The following is a 15,009-nucleotide window of genomic DNA, read 5'->3' on the forward strand; positions in this document are numbered from 1 at the left end:
TGGAATGATAATCAACAATGGCTGATTTTTAATAGTAACTATACGAATGATATCTGCCATATTAATGCGGAGAAGTGGAAAGGCAGCCCCCTCTTAAATGTAACCTACTGGGGTAGAAGTTGTGAAATCTCCCTTTCTTGTTGAAAGAAAATAAAAATATATAAAATGAGGTTTTCACAAATATGAAAGTGATTTTCAATCGTAACGGCTTTATGGAGCAGTTGTTCTGTTGTCTGATTAGCCTCATTGACAATGATCTACAGCAAGAAAAAGTTATCTAAAGTTCCACGGTTATCCTCTGGAATATCGTTTAGCCTTTAACAAACCACACATCCACAGGACAACACCCTCATTTTTAAGTTAATAAAGTCAAACGGAATGACCCACCCATCTCCTCCGCCCCTCCCTCGTGGTGGGAGGAGCTTCAGCCTGACCACATGGGTCCTCCTGGCTGTCACGTGGGAGGTGGACCTCAAGTTGTCACTGCGCATGCTCGACCAGCCCACGGTGTGTGTGTGTGTGTGCCGGGGAGACGATCGGTGTATCAGCAGAGCAGCATCGTTTCCTCTGAACACTGTCAGGTGAATGAAAAGCAGGTGAGCTCTCATACCTCTCCCATTAATGTCGATACATGTATGCATTCAGAATAATACGGATTTCTCTTCTGTCTGCTAAAACCTAAAGCTGTGGTTACAATTACGAGTGTAAAAAGCTTTGGGCGCTAAAGATAAAGTGAGGATATGTAAATAATGATTTGTTTATATATAAGCTTATATCTGTATAATCGTTGTTTGATGTAGAGCTGCAATGGTTAGGCGATTACAGGTTTAATCACTCAAGTCAAAAATCTAATTCAAGGCACCACGAGCTCTAGAAACCTGTGATGGACATTTCTCACAGCTTCTTCTGATGTTTCCATTATTGAGCAGCCTAGTAAACAATTAATACAGTGCTGTAAATAGTAATTAGTTTCAGCCCCAATTTGGTGTGACCTCCCTTTGCCTTTACCAGAGCACAGATTACCCTTAGTTCGCTTGAGGCCGTTTTATAATGGAGGTTAACAACATGTCACAGTGGTTTCTGTCCACTCATGTGATCCCAGACATCAGGGATGTGTGCTGTGGTCACATCATCTGTAGCAGAAGTCTCTATTGTTCCTGTCTCTGAAGATTAGTTCTTCATGAGTCTGGTTGCATGTAGCTGTTGAACTGCTGAAGGAGTTTTGGACCAATCAGATACCTCCATTGGGTTATCATGTGATGGAGAGGAAGCTAAACATTCAAAGTGCCCAAAATGTTTGGCCATTTTGGGCTCTTTGGGAGAGGACAGATACAACAGGATGTGAGATGTACACACTCATGCGCATTAACGTGTACTTCTGGTATTTGTCTTACAAAGTTGCCCTGAAGGAGTGGTTAGAAGGTGTGTCCTGCGAAACAAAGGGTTTTTGAATGGACACTGTTATTATCTGCAACAGTGACTCAGCATTTTGGGTTCAAGAGTCGAATTGCTCTTGGAACGGTCTCAACAGCAGACAAGTGGGAATAAAAAGAAGCTTAAAGGAACATCACACAACCTTTTGAATTTCACTGCTCTTTATTCCCGTAGGTAGGTTATATAAATATAAAATATGAGATCAGTAGCATATAGGGTTTTTAAGATGTGGCTGCAATGAACTTGATGAAACTCCAAATATGAGAGTAACTCAGTAAAGTCGGTTGCCAATATAAAAACTTTAATTTAACAGAAAAAATAATGCAGAAAACATTTGCATTTATGTTTTAATGCTTTAACATTTCGAGGTTCTATATACAGCATAAGGTTGTATTTGTTTTTTTCCATTCATAGTTAATTATGGGTGCCTGTGTCACGTGTTCCACTCACAATCAGTTGGAATTCAGGCCGAACAACTCACAAGCTTTCTCAACAGATTCATATCTCACAATTTCAGGATGAGTCAGTGTCAAGAACTGGGGGACGAGCAGGTGACTGGACTGGTTTGTCAGGAGGACGACCTGAAAGATGGAGAGTAAGTCTTCTTCTCACAGGGAAAAAAAGATGATCAATACTTTCATGATTAGTTCGATTTAAACTGGATTTGTTTCCTCACTGTTTTGTCTCCTTGTCTGTTGTGTGTTTATGAAGGATGAGGGAAGTAACTGTGGGGGAGCAGAAGGTGCTGCTGGTCCGTACCCACGGCCAGTACAGTGCTGTTGGGAACCGGTGCTCTCACTACAACGCTCCTCTTATCAGAGGTAAACTTTCATCATTGTACATTAACATATGATGTTTTACTCTATTAAACGTTTTTTGCTTTTTGCTTTGAGTGAATTTAACCCTCTGTCCTCTGATGATGCAGGAACATTGGTTGGTGACAGAGTCAGATGTCCCATTCATGCTGCTTGCTTTAACGTCCGAACCGGAGACATCGAAGAGTATCCAGGTTTAGACAGCCTTCCATGCTATAAGGTGAAACATGACATTTACTGATCTTATGACAGAACCAAATCCAGAAGAGTGTAGTCACAGTCATGATGGTTTTTCCATTCCCCCTTGTAAAATGTCTGTAGAATGTCGGAGTGAGTCATGTGACAATACAGCAGGAAAATGTCCAGAATATTCACAGCAAGCAAGTGAGCGTGTTGATGAAGTTTCTAACATGTGATGGACACAAAACTGGAAGAATCCAAATATCTCAGGATGAAAAAGAGGTGTTATACACGTAGAAGAGGCTGAAGAAAGAAAACTAGATTTGTGAGCTGGTGTAAGTTTGCTCTAACAAAAACACCATGCTTTCCACAGTGGAATTGATGCCGTATGTCCTGCCTACTGAAAATTTGCAACTTTTTCCTGTTGTCCTGAATGCGTCTGACCGAGAGAATATCCTACATGTGAAGGCAAACTCTGGAAAATGTCCTGACGCAACTTCATATCTGAAAACAGCTTTAATGGTATACTCTATGTTTGACCAAGAAGCTAATTAAATGGAGGAGTACTATAATAAGACTAATCAGCTGTTCTGTGGGTCTTTATGTCTAGAAATTCCGGTTACTCACCACATTGAGTTCACATTGTCTAATCAAAACTTTGCAAGAAGGAAGCAGTAAAAATGAGAATAGAACATTAGTTCATAAAATTTGTAGTTTTGTTACCAGATGTTGATATTGTTCACGATACTTTCTCATTCTATCCGGAAATAGATTTTTATAAATCCCTTTAACTCTGAACTTACACTTTTTAAAATTTAATTTAACAGGTCAAAGTTGAAGATGGCAATGTGTACGTTTCCATCGACAAAAAAGTAAGAGGCAGCAAGTTAAACACACGTACAGTAAAATGACCAGTGTTTCCTTTCTTTTACTCTTAAAATATCTTATTTTAAACAGTCCCTTGAATGTGTGTTTCCCTCAGTCTCTTAATCTCACCAGGCGAGTGAAGGACATGTGCAGCATGTCCCCAGACATCAAACATACTGTTCTGCTCGTAGGAGGAGGTAAGGACTAGATATAATGAATACAGGCCCTTCAGAGAGTTTAAGAACTTAGCCTGTGTATTTAATCAGTAAAAAGGAACTTTGCAGGATAAAGAAAGAGATTCAGCTCCAGAGATGCTGCTCAAATACACATTAGTAGTGTAGTGCTGCCATGATTCCTCACGCTCCATCTCTGAATGTTACACAGTGAATATGTTATTCTTTAAGGCCCGGCCTCGCTGGTTTGTGCCGAGACGCTGAGACAGAACTGCTACGAGGGTCGAATCATCATTGTCTCCAAAGACACACTCCCACCGTTTGACAAACCAAAACTGAGTAAGGTAATTATCCCACTTTTTTATATATATATACAGATATAAACTTTAGTGTATATGTGGCTTCGTATTATATCTGTGGTTTTCTTTTTCCCCTTTTTTTATTGGGTTTAGTGTTCTAATCATGGGTTTACTGTACAGTTAGTTTGGAGGGTTTTAATTGAACTGATGGATATTTATAATTTCATGTGCTAGGTAATCTTACTTAATTTCACGTCACTTTTTAAGAAATGGCTATGAACAACAGATGAAAATTTGCATTAACACCTAACTCTGGTTCATTTATCATAAGATAAGCACCGTCCCGATCAAAATAAAAGAACTAAATCATCATTGTTGTTGAGATGTAGATTGTTGGTAAGTGACATAAACCTCCTTTCAGGCTATGAACGTGGACAGCAGCAGCCTCCTCCTGCGGCCAAGTGACTTTTATGAAGAACATGGAATAGAGATGTGGACACAGAAGGAGGTGAGAAGAAAAGGAAACAAAGTCTCTGTGATGTCTTCTCACCTTTTTGAGTAGACACTCTCTTGGGTCTTTGTGAAGAAATGTGTTCTTTGATTTTGCAGGTGGTGTCTGTAAACCCCGCGGACAAGGCGGTGAAGTTGGGTGACGGCACTGTGCAGCATTACGACCAGCTCCTCATCTCGACCGGCTGCAGGTTAGAGTCGTCACTATCCTGCTCCTCAAGTCTTTTAGAAACAGCCGGAGACAGAAACATAGATTTGCACAGCGCTGTGTGACGGTCCTGATCGTGTTCACAGGGCCCGGCCGCTCAGCTGTCCCGGTTGGGACCTGCAGGGAGTGAACGTACTGCAGAATTACGAAGAGGCCAAAGAGATCCACAGCTCCTGCCTTGGGAGAAAGGCAGTCGTCATCGGAGCCTCCTTCATAGGTTGTCACATTCGATTTCTTTACATTGCAACAGTGAGCTCTGTAGGTGTTTGTTTCTTTAAATGATTATCAGGGAGAGTGATGATTCATAACTCTCTCTCTTAATATAAAAAATGCATTTGACAGTGCAAAGTAAAGCAGGCTATTTATGTGTTTTTCATTACTATTAACACACAATAGGTATGGAGGTGGTGTCCTTCTTATCAGACAAAGCTGCCAGTGTGGCCATGGTGGGAACTTCCACTTACCCGTATGAGCGCTCTCTGGGCCCGGAGATCGGCAAAATGACGATGCAAGTAAGTACTTAGGAGAGGATTCATCTCTAACTGTGAGAAGAGAAAAAAAAATGTTTTTGTCTTCTATTAAATATAATAATGTTTTTTCCCCTTCAGATGTTGGAGGAGCAAAACGTGAAGTTTTACATGAATGACACAGTCACTGAGATTAAAGGGGAGAATGGCAAGGTAAATCTAACTTAATTCTGTTAGTATATAACCCTGAGTTACTCATAACATTATCTGTAACTCAATTCTATTCAAGTGTCCATGTAAACCATGATGGTGAGCTATACCAGGACCCTGAAGCTGAAGCAGCCATTTTATTTTATTTGGAAGAAAGCTTTGTGCCTACACCCATCAGACGGGTTGATCTATTCATTTAAACACTGTTCTTTGTTTATTACTTCTACAGTTATAGTCTGCTATGCATATGTGGACTGATGCTTTTACACAACTGAATTTCCCATCAGATAGAGTTATTTGAATTGAATACATTTTTCAATGTAACAGCATTTTTTCATGAAAACTGCCATGCTATGTTTTTCAGGTGAAGGAGGTGGTGCTGAAGAGTGGTACAGTCCTTGAAGCTGATGTGGTGATTGCAGGAATTGGTAATTAGGTGTCTGCCGCCTCGGCTCAAAATACCCAAATAGACTCTTTCACATTCAGATCTTTCAGCTCCGCAAAAACAAAAATCCAACCCAAAGATCTGTTTTACAGGTGTGATCCCGAACTCAGATTTTCTGGAAGGAAGCGGAGTGGAGGTGGATTCAAGGAAAGCTGTGATTGTTGACAAGGTAACACACAGTTAATGGACAACAACACTGAATCACTGTGCTACTGTCATTAGCTAATGAAACAATAATATGTCGTTACAGCTTTAGATTTATGACATGTCTCATGCCTGTAGCTGGATTGAATTGCATGTTTTTGAATACTTCTGGTCAAACCCACGTTATATTATCTGAATCCCTGTGTCCCGATGACTGAAATAAATAGTGCATATAAATGGATTTACTTGTGTTTGTAAAGCTAATGCTGTATCCTCTCTAACAGTTCATGAGGACCAATATAACTGATATTTTCAGTGCTGGAGATGTCACAAGCTTCCCTCTGGCCATTCGTGGCAACCAAAGAGTCAACATCGCTCACTGGCAAATGTCACATGCTCACGGTAAGAGGCTGAAGTCAGAGACTCACATTGTGATCTGTATATATCCACATTTTTGTTCCAGCCAATTTTATGGTGGTTTCTTAATTTCCTTTACCTCAGGAAGAGTGGCTGCTCTGAACATGCTGAAGAAACCGACCGAAATTAAGTCGGTTCCTTTCTTCTGGACTTCGTTGCTTGGGAAGAGCATAAGATACACAGGTAATACATGTATTTATTTTATTTAGTGTTTATCGAGTAAATCTCACCCTGTCATCAGAATATTTCAGCCGTGGCTGCGTCGATCACATGTCACCTTTTCATTTCCTCTGTCCAGGCTATGGGGAGGGATACACAGAAATCATATTTAAAGGCAAAGTGGAAGAGAGGAAATTCCTGGCATTTTACATCAAGTAAGCAGCTGTGGAATAACTCCTGATACATATGAATATGATTTAACTGGATTTGTCTCAATTAAAAAAAAATTTAAAATGTCTCCTATTGTCAACAGGGATGATGTGGTGGTTGCTGCGGCCAGCCTGACGTTCGAACCTGCTGTGGCTTGTCTCGCAGAGCTGATGGCCACTGGGCAGGTTTTCAAAAAGACACAGGCTCAGTGAGTGATATTGTACAATGTTCACATATGTCCCACATATACAGGGCACACTGATGAAGTCCTCAGTTTTGATAGTTGCTGTGTTCTCTCATTTGTTACCAGTGATGTGATAAAGCAGCTCAAATCGTTGGACATCATTAAAATGCACCCATTAGCAACATGGGTTAAGTTTCAATTATTAAAGCTGCCTTAAATAGTTTTGCTACTTGGGGTTAACAGAGACAAGCAGTGAACACAAATGTGACCCTTTCAAAGGAACACATTTTGTATCTTAAATTAGCAGCTTTGTCAGTTTGAGGGTTCACTGACAACCTTTAAATTGCCTGAATCAGATCCAATAAGTTCAGGAGTGAAGCAGGTTGGTGTATTTATTACAACGGCAGCTCTTTTGGTTTAGGAAGCCGGGGATCATGGGTAATATCCACAGTGCGGTTGTGTTTCAGTTCAGTGAGTGGGGCTACACTACACAGTCGAAGTTCTGCTCAACACATTGATAGGTTTTGTTTGTTCTCGTCACTAGTGCCTCGTAACCTGCTTACTGCGCTTTACTGAATATGAGTTTTCTCTCTTTTTTAATCTTCTCAGATCTGATGACATGAGCTGGCTGCAGTTGTGATCAGAGTGCTGCTGTGCTCAGGAGTAATGCCACTCGTGGACGATATCACTCCTCCCTCCCTTTGTCCATTCACTGCATCTGGCCTCCTGCCAGCCAATCAGACCTCTTCTCTTCCCTTACTCAGAAAACCGCTACCATAGTTGCCCACACACAGCTTTACTGAATTTCCACTTTGGGCATCAACCGAATAATCTGATCTCAACATAATGAATATTGCCTGGATATGTCTAAATCAGTTTCACCATAATGAAAGTAAAGTGTGTCAACCATTCCACTTTGTTAACAATGAATTGTGTTAGTCATACACATCCTTATATCCAAATGTATTTATAATCTTTACATTTTTAAGATCCCTGCAAAAATAGTTATCTGTAATGTATCCACTTGTTGGGGTAAGGGTTTAAGTTATTTGAAATCTACAATACAGTAACATGTTGATAATTAACAGTTCCTTCACTTTGACTTTTCTGTTCGAGGTCTTTGTTTCATAAGCACTGTAATGCCTTTATCCAATATACCGCAAAAGTTTACAGCGGAGATGTAGCTTGTTCTGTCTTTATGTAGTATCTTTAAATGGCTTTTAGTAACTCAGGAAATACATGTTTAAATACAAGTATTGCTCAGGTATTGAATGAATGTGAAGAGTTTGAACAGCACTGGTTATCCATATTATCAGCCTTCAACCACTGTGGGTTCACTATAGTAATGTTTATTTGTTCTTTTCCCCTTCGCTTTGTGTTACACACACACACTTTAATAAATTGTTGATTGACCACAACACAGAAACGATTTTGGAGACACAAACGTTAGTGAGATTTTTATTTATATTTCATTAGTTGAAATGTGAGACCCTCTTTGTTCAACAATGTTTTTTGTTGATGATACAATGTTGTAAAACAATTATGTATAATACTATAACAACATTGACTTTGAACACAAACAGACAATGTGATATCCTGAAAAAAACATTCCTTGACTAAATCTCCACAGGTACATGATGGTCAGCATATACAATTATTATGCCTTTAAGTAACCTGTAAAAACTAAATCAGCAAAAAAAAATTGAGTAGAGTCTTCAAATCAATTTCTTCTGTATTCATTAGACTTTTCCTTTGCTTGTTTTGGAGCATTGTTTGACACAAGAGCCCAGTCTGTCAGCCAACAGAAACGGGTTGAGGTGGCAGTACTGAGGAAAAAATGAAGAACATTAGTGGTCAATGTTTTATCTGTTGGTGTATAGTATCTCTTAGAATCAAAGTTTAAGATGTGCAAATTTGTGTATTTTTTAATAAGAATCATATCGGATTGCATGCACAAAATGGGTTCAGGATACAGTGAATGCAACCAGTAATCAATTACAATTAAAGCATCTTAGCCATTAAACCCAAAATACCCGCTACCTGTGGTGTTGACTCTGAGAGGGACTCAGGTTTATCCAGCATCTCAATTTCAAAATCAGGGAAGAAACGAGAACTCTGGAGAGTTGCTGCCATCTCTCCATCTACCTCCACTGCAACATCTTTCTGTAAAGCCGAAAGAAAACATTAACATGATACAGTACATGTGTTTTAAAGTATTTTTTAAACGTTTTAGTTTCTTGTAACAATACGCGAATTGGTCTCTTGTGGAATACCTTGAAACAGTGTGATGAATCAAAGTCCAGCTGATCTGGGAAATCTCCCACAGTTCCTTTGTAGGTCACTGTTGCCTTTGACGTGACTGGACGTCTGGGCAGCTTGAAGAGCCGGTAGGTCCCTGAAGCGTAGCTGATATCACCTGCGAAACGAAGAGCTGGCTCAGCTGTAGAATGATCTTTACACACGTCTTTAAAGTTAAATCTTACCCCCTTTTTTTTCATTACCTGCCTTTGCCTTGAGATCATTGTTGTAGATCACAATGTGGCTTGCTGAGACAAGATGTGGAGTGCTGAAACCTATGCTATGGGCCAATGCAATTAGGTCTTGCCAAAACAAGGCGCCACCCATTCCTTCACCTATCACCAAAAAGAAGAAAACAACAGTGAATGCATTCTGTTTATCAGTGATGAAGTGATCCTACTATGCATGTGTGGCCTTTAAGCTTTTAGATGATGGTGCAGCGTTGTTTTACCCCACAGGACTGCATCATCCTTCATGTGTTGAGGAACAACTTTGCTGGCATACATGTCACTGAAGTACAGTTCACCTCCCTCCTGTATAAATGGATACAAATCAGAAATGGTTTGTACCAACTTTTCCACACACTTTTGTTTGATGTGGCATGACACATGGAAGAACTATTCAAATTTAGAGTGGTACACAGATTCATGACCAACTAACCATTAACTCAGACTATTGACAGACATTTTGTTTAAAGTAAAAAATATAAGAAAAAACAATATATCCCCATTAACCATGCTGTTGTGAAGCAAAACGAGTCCCCTTCAGACGGAGGACCAAAGAAAGGGAATTGTTGCTTAACTTGAATCAACCTCACTTCACCGTGGCCAATTATTAAAATAACAAATTGAAAGGACACAATAAGATAAAGTGACCGGCCCAACTTCGATGAGTAGTCGACTATTAGCCGGTGCATATGGAAAGCACCACATTCCCTATTCGTTTAGTTGGTAGCAAATTCCTCAGACCAACCTTGAGGGCGTTGTAGGCTTGCTGCAGCACTGCTCTCTCATCAGGACACAAACAGATGACACAGTTGGATCTGGATGGATTAGAGGGACAAAAAAGGTTTTTATCAACATAACAAAGCTCTCTGCGAGTAACACATGATTAAGTACATTGTCAGATCGTGTAGAGTCATAGGTTGTTTTCAGACATGACCTCTGGAGAATTGGGTCCGGACTTTCTCAGAAAGTTACCTTTCACAAAATAAGAAAGCAGGAGACTTAGATCTCCGGAGCATTAAGGTGAGGGGTGGTGCACAAAACAGAGGCAGGATGAACCTTATGAATCCTGCTGTAGAGACCACGCATTTTTGTTTACAGTAAATCAACAACAGCTTTGGCGTTGCCCTCTTTGTCTGTGTCTTACAGCAGTTTTCTTTTTGTTATTTTTTTGTTTTACGTTGGTCACCTGGTAGAAACGTAAGTGACCCTCCCACTCACTCGTAATTCTGCGATGGATCTCCTGCTGTGTTCCCACATCGGCTCCTCTGGACATTCTGCTGACTTTATACTATGGGACTGACCAGAGAGAGAGTCCGCAGAAAGTCAGGAGGCTTTCAATCAGACATTTGTGCTCACATACACGGCCCCTCCAGAGAATGTCCGGAGGATCTTCTGAGTTCAGTGCATGTCTGAAAGCAGCTCTAACCTAAACAGATCTAATCTAAACCTACAGCACAATATCCATTGAGTCACTCTGTATGCCAGCTTCCTCGAGCTTCTCCATGTAACCCTGGACAAAGGTCACGTTGGACTCCTTGTAGTCAAACTTCTTCTGATGATACTCAATGTACTGACGAGAGGCAGTGATCTAAACAGAGACGAGATAAATCAGTAGAAAGTAAGGAACTCAAAAGTCGCTGGCGTGTACATGCATGTATAGCTACCAGCTCCTCCGTCATATCGATCCCTGTCACGTGTCCACTCGGGCCAACAAGTTTGCTGAAGGCATAACAATCTCTACCGGAGCCGCTGCCGAGGTCCAGCACTCTGCAGCCCTCGAGCTTCGCGGGGAAGGGAAGGCCGCACCCGAAGAATCTGGAGGTTGAGAGGGTATTGTTAAGGACAAGAGTGCATTCGTACAAAGTTACTGTTCAATGATGGGATGTGTAAGAAGACAAAAGAAACTACCAAAGATCGGAGGAAGAGAGTTTTTTCTACTGTATGTGATTTTGATGAACTCAAGGTAGGTCATTGACTGTGCAGAGATTTCAGCTATAACATCTCTGTGAATACATGGGACAGTATACATGTCTCATGTATTCACAGAGATGTTGACTAAGTATTTTCTCAGTGCAGTGACCTGACTCCTTCATGTAGACAGTGGCTGCAGTGTGTGCTTTTAATTTGTAGGTTTTTTTATCTAATCTTTTATTGCCACCGCACCTTCTACTCTTGATGATAGACTTACAAGGACATTTCAACCTTTGAACGACCTGTGGATTGTTTTAAATGATAACATTTATGAAAATGTTATCACTGTACACTGTGCAATTTTATCATAGTATAAAGATGATAAACTATTATAAAATTGTACATGTGTACATAATAATTAAGGGAAATGTATTCTTGCATTTCTCTTTGTTCTTGTTGATCGTATAGGACTTTGGTTAACTCTGGCTGTTTTAAATGGGCTTTAACACTAAACTTGACATAGAAAATGCACAGGGACTGTACCTTTTGGTCACCTCTGGGTGAACCAGCCTCAGGGCCTCTGCGACACTGGGCACTGGGCTGCAGGACAGACTGCAGGAGGCAGCACTTGTTTGCAGGTCACATGAGGACTCCAGTCGACCGCCATAGTATTTCTGCACACATAAAGTCATGTTATGCAACATGCTAAGTAGGTATTAACCAAGTCTATGGCTCTGACATGCAACAACATTCTAAATGGTCACCTAGAACATTTCAACAGTCACATTCTACTAGAAACATATTTTTAATAAATCACATTTTACTACATTTCCATTTCCATACTTTTAACTTTATAACTAGATTTGCTTTATTATTAAAATGGATCGAACCCCCAATATGTATCTATAGATAGTTTATGTAACAGAGGGATAATGATAAATGATTCTCTCTTCATTTAATCTGAAAATGGTTTGCACCTCCACAGCAACTGTTAGAACATTTAAAGAATGTAAATTTAATTTGTTCATCTCATTATTTAGGCATTACTGACACAATATGATAGAAGCAGTATATGCTATTGAATTACTGATATTTCCCCAACTGCATATAAAAAAATTAAGATTAGAAATTATTTTATTATATTATATTAGGAACGTGGCGGAAGAGTTTTGACTTCAATGAATAACTCGATCGCATCAAACAAAATAAATGTGTTGCATAATAATTTCGAATGACAAGAGGAGAAATCTCAGTATTTTCAAGTTCAAGTAAAACCCTCAGTGAGCCATAAAACCACAGTGACCTGCTGATGCGTGAAAAGAAGAGCAAAGGTTGATCAACTACAATGAAAGAATGATTCAAAATCAACAATCAATACCTTCACGGTTTCACGCACGTCATCTGCACTCGTCATCGCGTCCAAATGAGCTTCACATAGATAAAAAACAAAAACAAATTTCACGTGTTGTTAACGGGAATCTGGACTGGTGTCAGGCCTGTTCTCCACTGTCCCCTCGGCCTACTTCTCCCACAAAGAGTGCTGCTGCAGGTTCAGAGCTAATCAACAACCCGTCATTACGTCACATGACTATGCACGTACCGACCGGTTCTTAATATATTTTAAATCAAATTATACGTATAAACACTGCTCAAAATATAATCAAGGGAACACTTAATCGTCACAGTATAACACCAAGTGAAAGTGAATCGATTTCAGCTGCTTTAGTGCAAATGAGAGGGGAAACAGGTGCAATGGAGGCAAAAGCAGGACAAGCCCTAAAAGGGGAAACCCTGACATCATTAATGAAGGAAATTATTGAATATTCTCATTTCTTTTTCGTGCAATAATAAAATAACATTGCTCCTTGAGCTTGTTCTCCTGAACATAAATTATGGGGCTGATTCTCTATATCACCAGCAGAGGGTGGTGTTTCGCGTGCTTCAGAGGAGACATATCTTGGAAAGACTCACTGTCATGGGGTTACCACATGCCCTGTAACATAGAAGGTGACAAACACCTAACATACACAAACGAGGGACATAGTTATACATGCTATGTTAACAACATTGGTCGCAGCAGCCCAGTATCAGTAGCATTAGCATGGCTGTGGCATTAGCCAGCACTCTAGCATGTAGATCTAGCACTCACATAAACGTTTCGATCTTGCTAAACACATATTATACACAAAGTCCACAACCAGTAGTCGGAAAGTACCTTTAAGACACAGTTTTATTTGGCGGTTGTAGTCACCCTCTCTCGCTTTCATACAGGGTTCAGGAAGAGGGAGATTCCAACTCTATTTGTATAGGGGGGGATCTGGAGTGTACCACATGAAAGCCAGTCCAGAGGGGTGTGCTACCTGCCATCACAGAATTATCTTTTTAGTGCCCGTATAATAAAGCGGAGGGATATTTCCGTGATAGGCTAGGTCGGGTGAAATGCTGATGGGTATATAAATATTTAAGTAGAGATTCTGTCTTTATGGTTTGTCTTGTAGGAGGGGCTTCAGGTATAAAAGCCAGGGGGTAGATGGTCCTCAGAGCAGAGTTCAGCTTGAGCCTGGAGGCTGTGTGTACTGGAGCCCAAGGTCAGGGGCCTATGGTTGTCTTAATACAGTTTGCAGGTGAAGTTTCAAGTCACGTCGCATTCTTCCACCATGGGGCTCAGTATTACACTCACCATCAAAGATAAAAAGGAGATGGAACCCTCAAATCATCACTGACGGGAAGAGTGAACATTCAACACACCTTTTAGAGTCAAAACACTACTTTAATAATGATATATTAACATATCGTTCTCAAAATGTCATATTTGGAAAGAGCGATGAAAGAGCAGGAAGTTTAAGAACCATTGAGGAAAAGACTGTATATTAAACCCTGACCTTATTACTCAAGGAAATTATTGAAAATTCAAATGATTGTTTTTTTGCGCCATGAGCTATTTTCCCGAAAATTTAAAAAAAAAAGTAGTGCAAACATCGTACTCATTTAAATTGAGCTGCCGTTTTAAGGTATAGGAAATTATATAATGTTGCTGGTCCGTCTCAAGCCCCTTCTCGACTGTTTTTAACACCCAATAAATAATAACACAACAGCAAAACAATAGCCTTGTGTGAGGAATGAAAACCAATATCAAGGAGTAAAAAATAATTTATTAGAAATAATTGGCAATGATTCTTAAGTAAAAAAATTTTTTTCAAGAAATAAAGTTAAATTGACAGAAAACACAAATATCACAAAATAAGTACAACTTGAATTAAGACAAAAATAAATGTCAATTTTAAATATAATCATAAATGCATGTTTTTTATACATCAAATTAAAAGTGTTCATATCGGTGCACATCTTGAATGGCCCATATCAGCCATTTGATATATTGAACGCACACAGGGTGATATGGAAAGCAGGGATTAGAAAGGTGAGGGATTTAGTTTATGAGTATTATGTACCTGGGTTTATGAGGGCACAGGTAGTGGTAGATGAGGTGAGAGAAACAGGTGATGAAGTGTTGCAATGGGGGAGATGGAAAAGATCAAGAAGGCAATGCTGGAGGAATAGGCGGATATATCATTGAGAGAGAGGCTGTGATGAGATAAGAGAGGAAGTAGAAATGTATGTGGGTGAAGGAGAGAGCAAAGTGAGTCTGATGTGTGTGTAAACATGAGTGATGTACAGATGTGTAAGAGGGAAAGACGGGAGAAGACCAGCAGCAGAGAAAGCGTGGAAGAAAGTCATGAATAATATGGATGTAGAAAGAATATGGATGAATCTGTGAGGGAAGTGGAGCAGTCGAATCAAATCAAATGTGAAAACTATGATTTTTAGGGTTTACTTCAACCTGATAGTAAGTA

At 39.9% G+C, this 15,009-nt stretch overlaps 2 protein-coding genes across 2 annotated transcripts; one reads left to right on the forward strand and one right to left on the reverse strand.

Moving 5' to 3' along the window:
- The first annotated feature begins 1,879 nt into the window (after positions 1–1,879).
- aifm4 (apoptosis inducing factor mitochondria associated 4) lies at positions 1,880–7,362 on the forward strand. Its single transcript, XM_053422102.1, has 18 exons — positions 1,880–2,029; positions 2,146–2,255; positions 2,360–2,469; positions 3,257–3,301; positions 3,412–3,493; positions 3,701–3,813; positions 4,190–4,276; positions 4,378–4,469; positions 4,573–4,703; positions 4,883–4,998; positions 5,095–5,166; positions 5,528–5,591; positions 5,701–5,777; positions 6,037–6,154; positions 6,254–6,352; positions 6,468–6,543; positions 6,642–6,746; positions 7,332–7,362. Exons 1-18 carry the CDS (start codon positions 1,953–1,955, stop codon positions 7,360–7,362), a joined length of 1,605 nt encoding a protein of 534 aa, XP_053278077.1. The 5' UTR covers positions 1,880–1,952.
- A 1,042-nt stretch (positions 7,363–8,404) lies between these two features.
- On the reverse strand, positions 8,405–13,443 carry zgc:153372 (uncharacterized protein LOC767695 homolog). Its single transcript, XM_053423412.1, has 11 exons — positions 13,374–13,443; positions 12,537–12,586; positions 11,702–11,832; positions 10,912–11,062; positions 10,699–10,835; positions 9,993–10,062; positions 9,472–9,553; positions 9,224–9,355; positions 8,996–9,138; positions 8,763–8,885; positions 8,405–8,548 (listed from the first exon to the last, which is right to left on the reverse strand). Exons 1-11 carry the CDS (start codon positions 13,423–13,425, stop codon positions 8,462–8,464), a joined length of 1,158 nt encoding a protein of 385 aa, XP_053279387.1. The 5' UTR covers positions 13,426–13,443; the 3' UTR covers positions 8,405–8,461.
- Between the last annotated feature and the right edge of the window lie 1,566 nt (positions 13,444–15,009).

The sequence above is a fragment of the Pleuronectes platessa genome, chromosome 5 (assembly GCF_947347685.1).
Source record: "Pleuronectes platessa chromosome 5, fPlePla1.1, whole genome shotgun sequence".
In the NCBI taxonomy this organism is placed as follows: domain Eukaryota; kingdom Metazoa; phylum Chordata; class Actinopteri; order Pleuronectiformes; family Pleuronectidae; genus Pleuronectes; species Pleuronectes platessa.